General features: G+C 41.2%; 1 protein-coding gene across 1 annotated transcript; it reads left to right on the top strand.

Moving 5' to 3' along the window:
• Nucleotides 1-15,153: 15,153 nt before the first annotated feature.
• LOC124704567 (B3 domain-containing protein Os03g0120900-like) lies at nucleotides 15,154-16,340 on the top strand. Its single transcript, XM_047236841.1, has one exon. It carries the CDS (start codon nucleotides 15,154-15,156, stop codon nucleotides 16,108-16,110), a length of 957 nt encoding a protein of 318 aa, XP_047092797.1. The 3' UTR covers nucleotides 16,111-16,340.
• The last annotated feature ends 3,005 nt before the right edge of the window (nucleotides 16,341-19,345 follow it).

The raw sequence follows: 19,345 nt of genomic DNA, 5'->3' as shown, positions 1-19,345 counted from the left end.
TGCTCGTTGCTACTAGGGATAAAACATCAATGCTTTGTCTAAGGATATTTGTGTTGATTACATTACGCACCATACTTAATGCAATTATCTGTTGTTTACAACTTAATATTCGGAGGGGTGCGGATGCTAACCCGAAGGTGGATTATTTAGGCATAGATGCATGCTTGGATAGCGGTCTATGTACTTTGTCGTAATGCCTTGATTAAATCTCATAGTAATCATCATTGATATGTATTGAATCTTGATTTGTCAATTGCCCATCTGTAATTTGTTCACCCAGCATGTTAGTTATCTTATTGGAGAGACACCACTAGTGAACTGTGGACCCCGGTCCATTCTTTTACATCTGAATACATTCTACTGCAAACATTGTTCTTACTGTTCTTTGCAAACAAACACCATTTTCCACTCGATACGCTTAATCATTTGTTTTCAGCAAGGCGGTGAGATTGACAACCTCACTGTTACGTTGGGGCAAAGTATCTTGATTGTGTTGTGCAAGTTCCACGTTGGCGTCGGTTTCACTGGTGTTGCGCCGCACTACACTCCTCCACCAACAACCTTCACGTGCTTCTTGGCTCCTACTGGTTCGATAACCTTGGTTTCATACTGAGGGAAACTTGCTTCTATACGCATCATACCTTCCACTTGGGGTTCCCAACGGACGTGTGCTTCGCGCGTATCAAGCTAAATTTCTGGCGCCGTTGCCGGGGAGATCAAGACGCGCTGCAAGGGGAGTCTCCACATCCAATCTCTTTACTTTATTTTTGTCTTGCTTTACTTTACTTTATTTACTGTCTTGTTTGCTTCATATTAAAAACACAAAAAAATTAGTTACTTTACTTTCTGTTTTATTTACTAGCTCTATATCGAAAACACAAAAAAAATAGTTACTTGCATTTACTTCATCAAGTTTACTTTTGTTTATTTCATCATGCTTCATCCTAAGTTTACTTTGAAAGATATACCGGTAGGTAGTGGGTTTATCATTAGAAAAGATAATATAGAAGATTTTTTCACTCATGTTAGTAAGACTGAAGATTTTGAAGATAGATCCTTGGTAGAACTTGCTCCTGATTATGAAATTGCTACTGCCTCTTTAGTGCACATGTTGGAAGCTAGATTTGTTAATCTTAATCCCATAATGCAACATATGTTTCTTACACTCGGTGATATGGAAGAAGGAGAAAAGAAAGATTTTATTCTAGAAACTCTTCTTAGAGAATTTGGTGATGTAGCTAGAGAAGCTAGGAAAGTCTTTATTCGATATAAGATGCCAGGCTTGTGTACTAATTTTGCAAGTATCCTTGAAAAAAGGGAAAAAGATAGGCTAAGATACACTAATAAATTCAATTATGAGGGAGAGATTAAAATACCAATACCTCATAAACTCATAGGAATGCATGAGGCATTAGAAAAGAATTTTGATTGGATTGTCCCTGAAAATTTATTTGAGGAGGATAGTAAGCCTAAGGGTATTGAAAAGGGAGTTCCATACATAAATAAGATACAATGCATTGTTGAGAAAACTCCCGACTCCTCAGGTAATGATGTTGATGCTTCATCTCTTGATGTTACTTGATTTGCACTTTCTGCGCCTAGCTGAAAGGCGTTAAAGAAAAGCACTTCTTGGGAGATAACCCAAGTTTCATTTTATTTACTGTATTGTTGAGTCTTGGAAGTTTTTTACTACTGTAGCAACCTCTCCTTATCATGTTCTTGTGCCAAGTAAAGTCTCTATGGTAAAGTTGATGCTAGATTTGGATTGCTGCGTAGAAACAGAATTGTTGTCTGTCACGAATTCGCGCAGATCTCTCTGTAAAAAAATCAAAAAAATCTGAAAATTTACGTGCGTGATCCTCAGATATATACGCAACTTTCATTAGTTTTGAGTTTTTCCGTTTGAGAATGTTAAGTGCCCCTGCAAAATTCGTCTTTACGGACTGTTCTGTTTTTAACAGATTCTGCCTTTTATTTCGCATTGCCGCTTTTGCTATGTTGAATGACTTTCTTTGTTCCATTAACTTTCAGAAGCTTTGTGCAATGTCCAGAAGTGTTAAGAATGATTGTGTCACCTCTGAATATGTGAATTTTTGATTATGCACTAACCCTCTAATGAGTTTGCTTGAAGTTTGGTGTGGAGGAAGTTTTCAAGGGTCAAGAGAAGAGGATGATATACTATGATCAAGAAGAGTGAAAGGTCTAAGCTTGGGGATGCCCCGGTGGTTCATCCCTGCATATTTTAAGAAGACTCAAACATCTAAGCTTGGGGATGCCCAAGGCATCCCCTTCTTCATCGACAACTTATCAGGTCACTTCTAGTGAATCTATATTTTTATTCCATCACATCTTATGTTCTTTACTTGGAGCGTCGGTTTGCTTTTATTTTTGTTTTGGTTTGAATAAAGTTGGATCCCATCATCCTTATATTGAAGATATTATGCTCCGCTTTTTCATATGGAACACTTGTGTTCTTAATTGTGCTTTAATGTTCATGGCGAAGGCTGAAAATTGCTTCGTTAAATTGCTATTTGGTTGGAATCAGAAAATGCTGCATATGGTTTGGAATAACTTGGCAATTGTTTGAGCTCTCATAGATCATGTTTAAGATCTTGCATCATGTAGTTTAATCTATTAATGAAGAACTACCGTAGAGCTTGTTTAATTTGGTTTGCATGATTGGTCTCTCTAAGTCTAGATATTTTCGGTAAAGTGTTTGAACAACAAGGAAGACAGTGTAGAGCCTTATAATGCTTGTAATATGTTCTTGTGTACGTTTTGATGTACCTGTTCATACTTGTGTTTTCTTCAAACAACCTTGCTAGCCCAAACCTTGTACTGAGAGGAAATGCTTCTCGTGCATCCAAACACCTTGAGCCAAAACCCATGCCATTTGTGTCCACCATATCTACCTACTATGTGGTATTTTTCTGCCATTCCAAAGTAAATTACTTGAGTGCTACCTTTAAAATTTCATTCCTTTATCTTTGCAATATATAGCTCATGGGACAAATAGCTTAAAAACTATTGTGGTGATGAATATGTAGTTATGTGTCTTAATTCTTATAAGTTGCTTGTTGAGCGGTAACCATGTTTCTGGGGACGCCATCAACTTTTTACCTTTGTTGGATATCATGTGAGATGCTATGCATGTTCGTCTTGTCTGAAGTAAGTGCGATTTCATGATCAAATGGTTTGAGTATGCATATGTTGGAGAAGAACATCGGGCCGCTAACTAAAGCCATGTATCATGGTGGAAGTTTCGGTTTGGACATACAACCTCAATCTCTTATGAGAATATTATTTGTTGTTGAATGCTTAAGCATTAAAAGAGGAGTCCATTATCTCGTTGTCTATGTTGTCCCGGTATGGATGTCTAAGTTGAGAATAATCAAAAGCGAGAAATCCAATGCGTGCTTTCTCCTTAGACCTTTGTACAAGCGGCATAGAGGTACCCCTTTGTGACACTTGGTTGAAACATATGTCATGTGATGATAATCCGTGTTATCCGAGCTGATTAGGACAAGGTGCGAGCACTATTAGTACTCTATGCATGAGACTTGCAACTTGTAGAAAGTATTATGCATAGCACATATGAATTATTACTACCGTTGACAAAATTGTTTCTATGTTTTCAAAACAAAAGATCTAGCACAAAAATAGTAATCCATGCTTCCTCTCGCGAAGGGCCATTCTTTTACTTTATGTTGAGTCAGTTTACCCACTTCTTTCTATCTTAGAAGCAAACACTTGTGTTAACTGTGTGCATTGATTCTTACATGTTTACTTATTGCACTTGTTATATTACTCTATGTTGACAAATATCCATGAGATATACATGTTACAAGTTGAAAGCAATTGCTGAAACTTAATCATCCTTTGTGTTGCTTCAATGCATTCTACTTTGAATTTATTGCTTATGAGTTAGCTCTTATGCAAGTCTTGTTGATACTTGTCTCGAAAGTACTATTCATGAAAAGTTTTGCTATATGATTCATTTGTTTAGTCATTATCTTTGTTAGCAATCCTATGTTTCAGATCACTCCATTCATCTCATATGCTTTACAATAATGTTGATCAAGGTTATGTTGGTAGCATGTCACTTCAGAAATTATTTGTGTTATCGTTTACCTACTCGAGGGCGAGTAGGAACTAAGCTTGGGGATGCTTGATACGTCTCAAACGTATCTATAATTTCTTATGTTCCATGCTACTCTTATGACAATACTTGAATGTTTTATGCATACCTTACAGCATTTTTATACATTTTCCGGCTCTAACCTATTAACAAGATGCCGAAGCGCCAGTTGCTGTTTTCTGCTGTTTTTGGTTTCAGAAATCCTAGTAAGGAAATATTCTCGGAATTGGACGAAATCAACGTCCAGGGTCTTATTTTTCCACGAAGCTTCCAGAAGACCGGAGAGCTTACGAAGTGGGGCCACGAGGTGGCCAGACCACAGGGCGGCGCGGCCAAGGAGGGGCCCGCGCCGCCCTATGATGTGGGCCCCTCGTGAGCCCCCCTGCGTTGCCCTTCCGCCTACTTAAAGCCTTCGTCGCGAAACCCCCTGTACCGAGAGCCACGATACGGAAAACCTTACAGAGACGCCGCCGCCGCCAATCCCATCTCGGGGGATTCAGGAGATCGCCTCCGGCACCCTGCCGGAGAGGGGAATCATCACCGGAGGGGCTCTACATCATCATGCCCGCCTCCGGATTGATGCGTGAGTAGTTTATCCTTGGACTATGGGTCCATAGCAGTAGCTAGATGGTTGTCTTCTCCGCTTGTGCTATCATTGTTTAGATCTTGTGAGCTGCCTAACATGATCAAGATCATCTATTTGTAATGCTACATGTTGTGTTTGATGGGATCCGATGATTCTAGAATACTATGTCAAGTTGATTATCAATCTATTATATATGTGTTGTTTATGTTTTTGCATGCTCTCCGTTGCTAGTAGAGGCTCTGGCCAAGTTGATACTTGTAACTCCAAGAGGGAGTATTTATGCTCGATAGTGGGTTCATGCCTCCATTTAATGCGGGATCGTGACGAAGGTTCTAAGGTTGTGGATGTGCTTGTTACTACTAGGGATAAAACATCAATGCTTTGTCTAAGGAGATTTGTGTTGATTACATTACGCACCATACTTAATGCAATTATCTCGTTGTTTACAACTTAATACTTGGAGGGGGTGCGGATGCTAACCCGAAGGTGGATTATTTAGGCATAGATGCATGCTTTGGATAGCGGTCTATGTACTTTGTCGTAATGCCCTGATTAAATCTCATAGTAATCATTATTGATATGTATTGAATCTTGATTTGTCAATTGCCCATCCGTAATTTGTTCACCCAAGCATGTTAGTTATCTTATTGGAGAGACACCACTAGTGAACTGTGGACCCCGGTCCATTCTTTTACATCTGAATACATTCTACTGCAAACATTGTTCTTACTGTTCTTTGCAAACAAACACCATTTTCCACTTGATACGCTTAATCCTTTGTTTTTAGCAAGCCGGTGAGATTGACAACCTCACTGTTACGTTGGGGCAAAGTATCTTGATTGTGTTGTGCAGGTTCCACGTTGGCGCCGGTTTCACTGGTGTTGCGCCGCACTACACTCTTCCACCAACAACCTTCACGTGCTTCTTGGCTCCTACTGGTTCGATAACCTTGGTTTCATACTGAGGGAAACTTGCTTCTATACGCATCATACCTTCCACTTGGGGTTCCCAACAGACGTGCGCTTCGCGCGTATCAGTCAACATAACTGATCTTATTTTGATGTCTTCTCTGCTTAAGTCTCACATGGTTTAATGCATTATTGATCTTGACTAATTGTGGTGGTATCTCTTCCTTTGAAGTAGAAATTACCTAAAAGTATATCCAAGAGACACCACGCTAGCCGAAGGGAAAGATATCCCTCATCATGCGGAGTGAAGATCTCACAGTGGAGTGAACGTACGCCGTCAATCCCTTAGATGGTCGCTTGACTTTTACTTCGAGGTGGAAAAATTTCATGGACGGTGCCAAACTTAACATTGGATCAAAGTTCAAGTTCAAGAGCTATCGTCGCATGCGTTGCGACATGCTGGTCATGAAGTTATTGGGTTCCTAGTTCTGTTCTCACATGAGCTCTTAGCAAATGCATTTGTAGTTATACTTACATATGGTTATCTTATCTGATTGCTAATTATATGGATTGTAAAACCGCGGCAAGATTTTGCTCTTTGCATGTATGTATGCATGTATGCATGTATGTATGTATGTATGTATGTATGTATGTATGTATGTATGTATGTATGTATGTATGTATGTATGTATGTATGTATGTATGTATGTATGTATGTATGTATGTATGTATGTATGTATGTATGTATGTATGTATGTATGTATGTATGTATGTATGTATGTATGTATGTATGTATGTATGTATGTATGTATGTATGTATGTATGTATGTATGTATGTATGTATGTATGTATGTATGTATGTATGTATGATCAAATATTATGATAACTAATGTTTGTGTTCATCTTATTTTGGATTTCCGTTTCAGAAAAAATTAATGTTTGTGTTCATCTTATTTTGGATTTCCGTTTCAGAAAAAATTAATTGTATTTTTGGCTAAGGTGTTAGAGAACTAGCAGATTGGACCCATAACGTGATTCAAATATATTCATTTCATGTTGAGTGCATCGAGCCACATATCGTGGCCTAATTAATGTAAGAAAGCTTACCCGAGCTGCCTGAACTAGGGCAGATTTAAATCCATCTTAGCTATCTAGAAATATAGCTTTTGCAGAAAAATGATTGCAACCTACTTGATTTGAAGTCTCATGTCCTTCTCTGTTTCTAAAGAGGATTGGCAGAAGTACTACCACCAAAATATGGAGTGATAAATATTTCAATTGAGGCAACCTCCGGCCATCGAGGCCATCAAACTTTCGAGCTAGACTAATTTAACTCAAGGAAAAGCATAAGCCAGCCAATAAGTAACAATGCCCTTTTCAACTCGTGCCCTTTCAGCCCATTCCAAAACACGAAAATCCTAAGCTTCTCCAATAAAAACACGGATATTCAACATATAGGTTGGTTTTTGAAAAATCAAGATAATTTATCCGCTTGCAAGAGCTCAGAGCGAAATACATTGTTCCTAATATGCAAAAAAAAAATACAAATCTTTTCACCAGATAAGTGCAGTGTTTTAAACTTGAATAAAAAAGGCCACAATGTTAACAAGGTAAACTAGACGGAGTGTAACCAAAAAAGGCAAGTATCCCGCATATAAGAGGAAAAAATAATCAAGATATCACACGTTTCTTGTATGGGGAGGCTGACATTAGGGACCCATCAGCCAATAGCGTGTCTCAATGTTTAAAAGTTAAAATCAAACGAAAGGTGATATAACGGGTAAAAAATAATCGAGGTATCACACTTTTCTATACATAGTGGCTGGCATCAGGGACCCATCATCCAGCAACACCCTCAATGTTTATAAAAGTTAAAATCAAATGGAAGGCATCGAAAAAGGCAAGTATCCTGCAATACAAGTGTTAAAAAATTGACATATCACACGTTTCTTGTACATAGGCTGACACTAGGGACCCATAATCCTACCAAGTCAACAAGGCGGCAGGGGCTCGAAAGAAAAAGTGAAGTTGGCAGGAAATCATGGGTTTAAAAAAAATCAAGAAAGAAAGCATTTATCGTTCAGAGGCTGATATCAGGGACCTATCTTGCAGCAACGACCTCCACTTTAACAAGGCGGCAGCGGATCAAAAGAAAAAATTCAAGTAGGCAGGCAACCACGGGTTTAAAAAATCCAATAAAGTAAAGGTTTATCATGCAAAGAGAATAACATGTGGGACCCATGATCCAGCAGCTTCCTCAATGTTAACCATGCGGCAGGAGATCGAAAGAAAAGGTAATTAGCCAGAAATCAAGGATCAAAAATAAATGCAAGAAAGGCAACGTTTATTGTACATAGAGGATGACATATGGAACCCATGAGCCATTAAAATTCTCAATGTTTCAGAGGCGGTAGGGAATCAAAAGAAAAAGTCAAGTAGCCAGAAATTAGGGGACACAAATCCATGAAAGGAAGCATATATCGTTCAGAGAGGATGACATACGGGACCCATGAGTCAGCAGAGCCTTCAACGTTACAAAGGCGGTAGGGGTCGAAATAAAAAGTCAAGTAGCCAGAAATCAGGTGTCAAGAAATTCCAAGGAAGGAAATATTTATTGTTCAGAGAGGATGACATGCGGGACCCATGAGCCAACATCATAAACAGCTCGATCGGAGAACATGAACCACAAAGGATGTGTCGAAAAAAGCACTAGAGAGGCTTCGATCTGGTCCCTACACTCCATGGGGGTGCGGATTTACGTTGAGTTGGTCAGCGCACCTGCGAATTCACCATGCACCATGTTCCATGCCACCATGCCTGACGTTTTTCCCGATTATGTGGTGCTAGATGGCCTGAAAAACGATAATTTTTTTTGCGATGCACCACGGAAGCAAAAATCGTCAGGTATGGTCCATCAAGAACCACGGCCGTACCTCAACTTCGTTGCCCATGGCGATTTTTGTGTGGTGAAAAACAAAGTATATCTCGTTGTGTGCCGAGTTTCCTGCAGATGCGAGGTTAGGCGCGGAGAGGTTCAGTTCATCGTGATAGTTAGTATGCCATATGGATGAACATATAGATCAACTGGTATGTGAAACTTATTTTTTGCATATTAGGATACAAGTAGAGGAGCAACCCTTGAGTCGTCTATCTCCTCCATGCTTGGATCGATAGACACTATTTTCCAGTTACCTCTTTCTATCACCAAGAGCCAGCATAGTTATTAAGGTCGTAACACCAGACTAACACATTATGTATAATGGTTCCTCGATCTAATCAAGTTATGTTCACTAATCTTTGATATCTCCACTGTTACTAGGAGTTCGCGGAGTAGCTAGACAACAAATGTTCATCTATGTAGGTATCTAGTTCATGTTGCCCGGGCCTAATTATACAACAAGCATTACAGTAACCATAGATGATCAATCTCATAATTAGTAATAACAATATCTTTCATAAATAAATGAAAATAATTCTAGGCACATCACATCTCACAAATACCCTAGATCTCCCACACCAAGGGGATTTACACACACATGAGAGGAGAATTAAACAAAGGAATATGATACTGCAAATGGAGTTCATCTCGATATTACCGTAGCAAACCACAAATAAGAGAAAACCAAATCCAATATCAAGAGTCTTGAATGTGAATAGAGTTTACAACCCTAATTCTTACAAAGATGAATCTCTCTCTCTCTCTCTCTCTCTCTCTCTCTCTCGGTATATATGTTGATGTTGGTGGTGGAATGAAGGATCTTGAGAAGGAAGACTGTGGCGAAGATCAAAGGATGAGTTATTCTTCTCCGGATCTCCTCTTCTTTGTTCAGGGAAGAACTGTGGCAGCTTTAAAAGTTTTCCACTCCGCCCCCTTCACGAAAGTTGTCCCTTATGAAGAGGCGAAGGCGGTGACATATGGTACCTTCACATGGTATAGTCATGATGACCATACCCATGGTCGTTAAGATGTCACCTGCCTGGCATGTCAATCTTCTCAATTAAGAACTTGCTTGATTTCCTCCAAATCTTCATTTATGACTTGATTTCCTTCCAAAAATAAAAACAAGGAATAGTACTATTGTTTTCTGTTTTTTTATCAATGCAAAAGTGAAAGAAGCATGCAGCTAAAAAAACAAAAAAAAATGAAAAAGAAGAAATAAAAAGATGAATGCATAGGTGGAGGATTTTAACCGCAACCAAGCTTGTCTAGTCTCTTTTTAAGTTGTAGTGGAAACTAACAATTCATCAGTGGCATAATAGTGATGGACTTGAACATGTTTGATAAGCATTCATATGGGCATTACTTCCTAACATAGAGATGATCCAACACATCTCTCTTATACTCCTCAAGAAAGGGAAGACTCCAAAAAATCTTGAATTAAGAATAAACAGAGTGTTGCATCTAAAAAAAAGTAACCATATGCCTCTACAAATACATCATAGACAATCTTAACAAATGTATTGCACTAAATACATCATCTCATAATCACAGACCCACCATCAAACATACACAAAGATGGCAATAACACTATATAGGGCAGCCCCTACGACATATAGTAATTTTAATTTTGCTGAATTTTGACTTGCTTCTGGAAATCAACGATTCTCGCTAGGCGGCGACTATTTTTGAATTTCATTCAGATATATTGTGTGTATTGATTTTTTTGTTAGTTAAAATTTCTTTTAATAGTTATATTGGCACGTACTACTTCTGGTTCAATTGTAAACGGTTATTGTCCAATCATTTGGTTGTTGGTTTGAACCCAAGAATAATAATTTTCGCAAAAAAACCAAACATGACATGTTTATATTCTATTTTGCATAATAAAACACTAAAAACGGAAAATAAAATGAACATAAATACATAATTGGGGCTTGAACCCTTCACTAGATGGTCTAACCCAGCAGCGTTGGGATTATTGACGTGTTCATTTATTGTGGATTAATTTCTTTCTACGTTTTAATTTTTTAAATTTGAATTTAGAACAATATGAAACTTTTCGTTGATTTTTTAAATTTTCAAAGTATGCGAATATCGAACGGGGCGATAGAAATACTTTAAAAATATATATCCTTGGTTAAACACATAGAGAAATTTGAGCAAGAGGATCCACCATTTATGGCCATACTAGATAACGTACTCGCTGGTCCGCTGGCTACAGAAGGGCATCTAAGGATCCAGTGTACAACCATATAGATAACCTCGAGGACTAACAATATACATATTAGCTTAAAGTTCAAAAGTCATGGTTACATAGGGTTCAGGTCAAGAGAGAGCGACCCTGTGAAGCCTTTTCGCCTTAGTTTCTTTTTTTATGTGTTATAGTTTTTTTTCATGTTTTTGTAGGTTGCTGATATTTAAGAAAAATGCAGTTCATAATAACAAACAAAAGTATTGACCAAAATTAAGCCTTAAACATATAAAACTTAGTAAAAAAGAACAGGGTAATGCATGGGAAAGTTGGTAGGTAAGGGAGTCATCATGTACAGTGAACTAGCACATATACAAAAGAAGCGGGTAATGCATGGGAGTCACTTTGACAGGGATTGATTTGTGAAGGGAATAGACTTGTTTGCTGACTGTCAAACGCATACATATTGTATCCTGCAAGTTGGTGAATTGATCGATTCAACGATCGCTCAAATTGGTTTTGGCAGTTACAAATGGATAGATGTCGATGTGCCAAATTGACAATGCGCATGGGCATTCGCGCGTGCAGCTAGCTCCTATGTTGCCTGGTCTCCATGGCGACCGAATACGTGCCCCTTAACGTCTCAGAAAAATTCACTGTCTTAGACATGCATGTCAAGACTAGGGCCCATTTTAAGCATTTCCAGCTAGTCAACCTGCAATCTCCATCTCCTATATATACTCCGTAGTACTGGTAATTAAAGAAAAGTAGATCTTGTCAGCAATCATCATGTCTGAATCATTTCACATTACTTTGAAGCTGCATAAAACTGGCCGTGGAGTATCACTTTTCATTGGCAAGCTAGGATTATGATCGAGTTGTACACTATAGTGTCCATATTAATACGTCATCCTAGATTAATATACACAATAGTTAACTATAAAATTGTACTACTACTTTATTGGTATATGATCTACATCTCACTGACAAAAAATGTCTAGAAGCACGTGCTGCATGCATGCAGAATTACAAAATAGTTAACCCTATTTTTGAATAACCGGCAATAAAAACACTAGTACAACTTAGTAACTTACTGGTAATTATAGTGTTATTTTCATCCACGGTCCTGTGACAAATGGGCCCCAGAGAAGGGCTCAGCTGCTTTGCAAAAGAGAGAAAAAAAGTACGTTCTCTTAGCTTTGCAAAATTGACATGCTACATGCCCACTTGAGATACGCATGCATGCAAAATGCAATGCACACATCCTTCCGTCTAATGGTCAACAAAGTGCTCAGCCGATCCACAACAAGGAGCTGGCGGCCGCCTGGTCCCTGGTCCCTGGTCCCATACGGTCACTTGGAATGCATCTTTGGGCTCAACTTGAGGTTGTTTGAGAAGTGGACGTTTGACCAATTTTTAACCGGTCTCGATCTTGAGCTACATCGTCTTCAGACTACAAATAAAGTCTTGAGTCTAAATATAGGTCTTTGAGCTTGCTCGAATCCACTCTAAAGTCATAACTAAAGGAAATGTGGAGTTGCATTTTTCAATGTTTTTATTAAAAAAAAGGTGCTTTCCTACTTAGGGTTTGCCAAGTGCGGATGGACCTAGCTTTTTCGATAAAGGATGCTTTTATTATTTTTGATAAGCAATTACATCCAAAGATGGACCTAGCTATTCCACTTGTTCTGCATACACCCATGCAAACCGGTTGAAATCATCAACATTAGGGAGTACATTGTATGAAAGTAATACAGGAGCCTTTTGTGGCCATATATTGTGTAGCTTTCTTATTTTAGGACCATAATGTTACTTTCAGAGATTACTCGAGATTGATAAAATAAAGGCTGTGTGACGCACAAGAAATTTAAAGACGTAATTGGGTGAGTAGCGCCAGCAGGATATCGTGGCGCACGGAAAGCTTAAACAACCTCCTTGCCATCTAGTTAGTAGCTTTACTAGGACCATATGTTTAAAAATAAAATATAAGCACACTCAACCGTAACTTAAGTACAACTTGTCGTAATTTAACTGTTGTGTCCTGGGTCATAAACTTCCACGCTACAGCCAAAACTTGTTAGCGGCCAACACGATGTCATAAAAAAAGTAAAATGTGGAACTGATTAAACCAATACAAACAAGAGTAGAGAAGTCCTTTCAGCAGTCTAACCAGCCGTCAACTACCCCCTCCCAATGCCTCGCGATTCTCCCACAAAACAAAGGAAAAACCCCTGAAAACAAACAGCCACTGGACAAACACACACACACACACATATATATATTGGCATCTGCGTACCTCATGTGCCAAGTGAACACCCAGCAACATGTGTATGCACCTTATAAAATATGCCCCTACTTGTAGTAAGTAGCTGCAGATTGTACCTTATTGTATGCTCCACATGTGTATGCGTGACCATAGAATAGGCGCCTCTCACTCCTGGGGCCGAATCAGATGTGAGCAGCCATGCTGACCCCTCTCTCCTAATCTTCTCTGCCCTGCCACAGTAGCTGGCCCTGCAGAGGCTGTATCCAATTTTTATATTGCAAGCAGATAACCTGAAATAAATTCAGAGCCAGTTCGGCCTAATCAAAAACTGCCCTCAACAGACTCACGTTACAACTATAGTACTATCTTTATGTATTCATGTTTTTATTTGGGGATCTTAGGTGTTGAGATTTGAGGAAGCATGTAAACATATTATGCAATCACTTCAATTTAATACACCAACAAAATAAGACAGCCATGTTCGGTTTTCAGTGGCAGATCAATCTTGTGCAGGTTTCAGCAATACCGTTCAAACTTAGCATCTGGATGTGATGCCAGCTAAGACTAAGCATATGCATGATAATAATATCCAGATGTTTACATATATGAGTCCATTAAATATATTATGATGATAGGTTAGTGCTGCCAAAAGAACAAAACTATATCATAGCAAAATTATTACTTCAGATTCGCTATTTCTCAATCGCTTGGAAATTACTTAAACCCCCAATCAAAAACCTGGTACAATTCGATCTATATATCCTGAATTCTGAGAAAACTATCTATTTTTTTCACCGGATGGTCAAATTATTACTCCAACATGAGCATTTTCTTAGATTGATATGAACATATTTGTAAAATCATCAAGGAGTTAGTTATTTGTCAATGGACTCAGATATTTTTTTTAAAGGATATAGAGACATTTTTTAGATTTGGATGAACACATTTATATTATTGACTGAGAAGTCAACTAAGACATATAGGCTCCAATAACCATTACCTTTTGCCAACTTAACCCGAAAGTTCAAGGAAAGTTCGGAAGGGACGAAGAGACAATGCAAACTCAAGTCAAATTGCAATGCAATAATATAGCCACCAGTTGATACAGCTAGCTAGCAAACACTTGGATAGTTTCATTTCTCAACATCAAATAGAATATAATCTCCCATATATGAAAGACTCGGATGACGTCAAACAATACTCTACACAAACAAATCATATATTCAGCCAAAATATCACATAAAATACAGCTATTTCGATACCTACCACTAGCATGTAGAAAATTCTGATCTAACAACTGGCATTTTGGGGCTCCTCATCACCTGCCTAACTCACATAAAGTCTCTCCCTATAGCATGACAAGGACAAGCTCACATGAGCTCAACCAGATAATCCATGGGCCCCTCCCTAGCTAGCAAGCCCTCTCAAGCCCCATCCCTCTCTCTCATCAGTCATCCCCCCTTTAAAAAGCAAGCTACTTGTATTGTGCCCACTCTTTCCTCCCTCTCTCAGGCTACACCACCATCCCCCCCCCCCCCCCTCCCTGTACATACACAAACACACACGTATATATACACACTAGTTAAGCTAGGACAATTACCTTTGGTAGCAAGCCAAAAGTAAGCATCCATCCATCTATCCTCATCTCCCTCCACCCCCTCATTCTTCCACAAGGAAGAACCTTCACAGTACTCCTCACTCCTCATCAGCCTTCACGCATCTAGCTCACCTCCACTTCTTCCCCCACCCTCTCTCCATCCTCCTGACCTCCTTCTTCCTCGTCCTTCTCGGCCTCTTCTTGCTCGATCTCAAGTGTCCGCAACCTCCAAGAAACTCAACCTAGTCGGCCAGGAGAGAGACACACCGGAATTCTAAATTCCTTCTCAGTTTGCCATCCACTAACCGATCCAAGAGGGTGCACTTTTCCTGCCAATTATAATAAGCCCGGCCAAATCCTATACTAACAATAGTAGTCACAGACCAGCTGAAGCAGCACAGCACCAGCTGCAGCGCTAGCTGCTGGTCAAAGGTCAAGGAGAAGCAAGGCAAGCAAGTGAAGGGAAAGAGGAGGCATCTACCTACCTAACCTACCTCTCGATCGATCGGTGGTGAGGTCTGCTCTGATGGAGTTCACCGCAATCAGGGCCTCCACGGCGGCGGCGGCTGGTGCTGCCGAGCACGGGCAAGACAGGATCGGCGGAGGATGCCCGTCGCCGGATCAGCCGGCGGCGGCGGTGGAGAAGGAGCACATGTTCGACAAGGTGGTGACGCCGAGCGACGTGGGGAAGCTGAACAGGCTGGTGATCCCGAAGCAGCACGCGGAGAAGTACTTCCCGCTCGACGCCTCCTCCACCGACAAGGGCCTCCTGCTTAGCTTCGAGGACCGCGCCGGCAAGCCGTGGCGGTTCCGATACTCCTACTGGAACAGCAGCCAGAGCTACGTCATGACTAAGGGCTGGAGCCGCTTCGTCAAGGAGAAGCGCCTCGACGCCGGGGACACCGTCTCCTTCGGCCGCGGCGTCGGGGAGGCCGCGAGGGACAGGCTCTTCATCGACTGGCGCCGCCGCCCCGATGTCGTCGCCGCGCCGTTGCTCGCGCACCACCGCGCCCACTTCGCCATCCCCTCCGTGCCCTACGCGCCGTGGACCACGCACCACCCAGTTGGAGGAGGCAGGATGTTCATGCAGGCGCCTTCGCCAGTGTCCGTCTACGAGTACGACGCCCACCACCACCACACCCGGCGACACGTCGGGTACGATGGTTACGAGGCGGCGTCCGGCAGGCAGGTGCTGTTCTACCGGCCGCAGCAGCAATACCACCACCACCAGTCGGTGGTCCTGGAGTCAGTTCCGGTTCGCCTGGCGGTAGCTCCGGGGCAGCCGGAGCCGTCGGTGGCGACGTCGGGGTCGAAGCGGGTCAGGCTCTTCGGGGTGAACCTCGAGTGCGCGACGAGCACCACCGAGGACGATTTCGGAGGCCCCGGGAGGATGGCGCCGCCGTCGCTGCAGCTGCTGTCGCCGGCGTCCTCGACGTCGTCGTCGTCCGGGAAAGCGAGGTGCTCTTTGAATCTTGACTTGTGAAGCACTAAAAAGTGGACGGTGGTACACTACGATCCACCACTACTGCTACTACTCCAATTCTGACAGAAACGGAACCGCCGCCGGTCATGTGGTCGAGACTCAAGAAGGCCGGCAGGAGAAGTAAACAACAGCGGCGCGCGACGGCGGCCGCCGGTGCATGCATGGACATTGGAGTACTCATCTAGCTTCTTCCTAATCTCTCTTCGTATATAGCTCAAGATATCTCTTTAATTAGCCAGTGCAGTGTGAGAAGAAACACGAAAAAACAAAGCAGCAGCAACCAAAAAAATATATTCTTTCTAGCTTGATGCATAATTTCTTGCTTCGATTTCCTCTGATTTTCCATTCCTTTCCTGCCCCTACCTTGTGCTTAATTATATATTTAAATTGTCTTAACATGATATCTTGTTCTTTCGTCTTGGGGGGAACCAAAATAGACACTGCCATTCCTATCTAATGTTGAAGAAGAAAATGAAACACATTGAGCTTCCCCCACATATGATAACAATTAACACACACCGCTATATAATTATACACACAAGTATCTTGTCGATGGAATGCAATGTTTAATTAACTATATGTTGTAGATGGGCACATGGATTGTTCTTGTTGTTGCTGGCTCTAGCTAGTGTGGGCATGCAGGTCAATTGGGCTCTCCTTCCAAAGAAGCAGCTAAGCCTAGCTGTAGGTGAGGCCGGTGATGCCCTTTAAAATGTGGGAGAGCTAGGGCAGGGCCAGGCCAGGGCCAGGGCCAGCATTCTTTATAGCTTGCTTGCTAGGACAGTCAGTTATGGGAGAGGCCTGGAGGTCAGATCCTAAATCCTTCTCCTACACATGCATGCCGCTGCAATTGCATACATTCATACCTCTCTCTCTCCACACACGCAGAGAGAGTGCACTATTGCACTCCTTGATTTGGCTTGCGCATTTGTCCCATATGCAATTCCTTCTCCCCTGCTGCCTCTGCTGTTTCTTCTGAGGCAGCACCACGGCAGCATGCCTAGTGTGTGAAATGTTCATCAGGGTATAGTACACCATCTGTACATACCATCTGAAATGCCAAGATTTGTGTACGCATGCATGCCAACCCAGCCCAGCCCAGACGGCCTTTCTGCACCGGGGAGTAAAAAGAAGAATTAAAGCTGTCCGTTAAAGAGCAGTTGTAGATCCTTCCCTCCTGCTGCCCTTCGGTTCTCCCCCAGAGAGAGAGAGAGAGATGAATGTGGATATAGTGCAAGACTGCAGAACACATTGCGTATTGTACGTACTGCTACTATTACAAAGCATTTCATGACACGTACAGTACCACTGCAAAGCATTGCATGGCACAGTTAATTAAGTATACACTTGCACAGTTGCACGTAATGGGGATCTGAATTCAGGTACTGGGGGCAGTGATATATACTCTGCAGAAGAGAGTAATTACTGGCAGGAGATGAGATGAGAGATACCACAGTCCAGGATGCATGTAGCTGCCTGCCTATAGGTTTGATCTTGATTTGAGTCATTAGTTCCGTCTCTCCTACATCCATATGACCTTGTCAGGGATTCAGCCTGGACTTGGTACCGTTGTGGCTATTGCCTTTGGATAGACGTCCTTGACTTGTTTGGAGATCATACACTCTCATCTTTTTTTTCTAGGCAACGTACACTCTTATCTGACTCAACCACTATGGATTGAATTAAAGGAATGTTTTTTCGATCTTCTTACCGGCCATTCAAAAGAGTTGAGTGAGATTGTAGATGAAATACTAAATTTCTGCACCTAGATTTCTAATAGAATCAATGGAAAACCAAATAACTAGGTGTTTAGCTCATTCATTTCTTTCATTTGTTTCTTTTAACATTGATATGTGGGTACACTACGGGAGAGCTGCACTCTGCCGACGGCCGCCAGCCGTCGGCACAGCAAGGAAGGCCGTCGGCATAGGCTGTGCCGACGGTGACCGTCGGCGTAGCGTCGTCGGCATAGTTCTGGTCGGGGACTACCCTATCACCGTCGGCACAGACTGGCCGTCGGCACAGATTGTTGTGCCGACGGTATAACCGTCGGCATAGGATTTCGAAATTTTCAAATTATTTTTAAAAAAAAATTCAAATTATGTTTTTTGAAAAAAATATTTTTTTTTCAATTTTCTTCTTATTCTTTTTTACTTGTTAATCTTTCACAATCACACTTAGTACACCTAATCTTAGGTCAAATTGCACTTGTAGTCAAACTTCCCAGTTGGTCACCCATCCTCACACTACTCCCACCCTAGCACGCTTAACTTTCTGGTTCTCTTCGGATGAGCTTCCATGAAACAAATGACACCTTGTTGTTAATACTACCATATCAATCATATTAACCCTTTGACCGTGATGCCACACCTCTATATTTTTGAATTCTAAACAATTACTTAAGTAAACAACAATGAGTATATATAAATAATAATACTATAGAATTTGAAAAATAACTAAATTATTTTATTTTTTATCTGTTTTATTTAATATGGAATAATTAATATCATTAAATGCGAATATGGCAAATAATAAGTCTAAATTGATCAGAAAAATGAGAGGAATACAAATATGACATCCATATCATATTTAGAACCTACAAAGTTAATTTACCCAAAAACATGAGCATCAGATCAAGTACCTCTAGTTTAAATCTGGTTGACTTTATCGGAAATAAGGTGGGAAACGGCCTCGCCATGGCATAGTTTGCCGAAATGAGGTCATATTTGGCACGTGTGTGGGCCCTAGGATGGGAAGTAAGAACTCGAACGCGGATTTCTAATCCGAGCCACGGACGACCATCTTTTCATTTTTAGTTTGCCCAAACAGTTTTTATTTGTGAAGCAGCTACATGGGGCACATTTTAGTATGACGTGAAACCTCCGTGCGATGATAGTAGACCACCTACGCACCACCTATCACATTACATGTGCACGCGTTAGCTTTTTGGGAACCCATGCGGCTTTCGACGGTGTCCTGCCGAATCCGCTGGAAACTAACCGGATTTGAACTAGGGGTCAACTATCCTTCGCTCCAAAAATTCCGGAAAAAATGTTTTTAGTTCTACTACACATCATTATATGTGCTAATTTTTGTCCGTTTAGTTTGTTCGCGAATGGGTGCATCCGCGGACCGGTACCACGATACCGCATGTCCCGGGGGGCCTATTTTGGCCAGATGGCAATTTGAACGAAGTCAAACAATCCCACGGAGCCGCGTGGCGTCATTTTATATA

This window comes from Lolium rigidum, chromosome 3 (genome assembly GCF_022539505.1).
Source record: "Lolium rigidum isolate FL_2022 chromosome 3, APGP_CSIRO_Lrig_0.1, whole genome shotgun sequence".
NCBI classification, from domain to species: Eukaryota; Viridiplantae; Streptophyta; class Magnoliopsida; order Poales; family Poaceae; genus Lolium; species Lolium rigidum.
This window is presented reverse-complemented; position numbering and strand designations above follow the sequence as displayed.

Excerpts from the sequence above, each read along its gene's own strand:
- LOC124704567 (XM_047236841.1), top strand. The coding sequence starts at position 15,154 with ATGGAGTTCACCGCAATCAGGGCCTCCACGGCGGCGGCGGCTGGTGCT.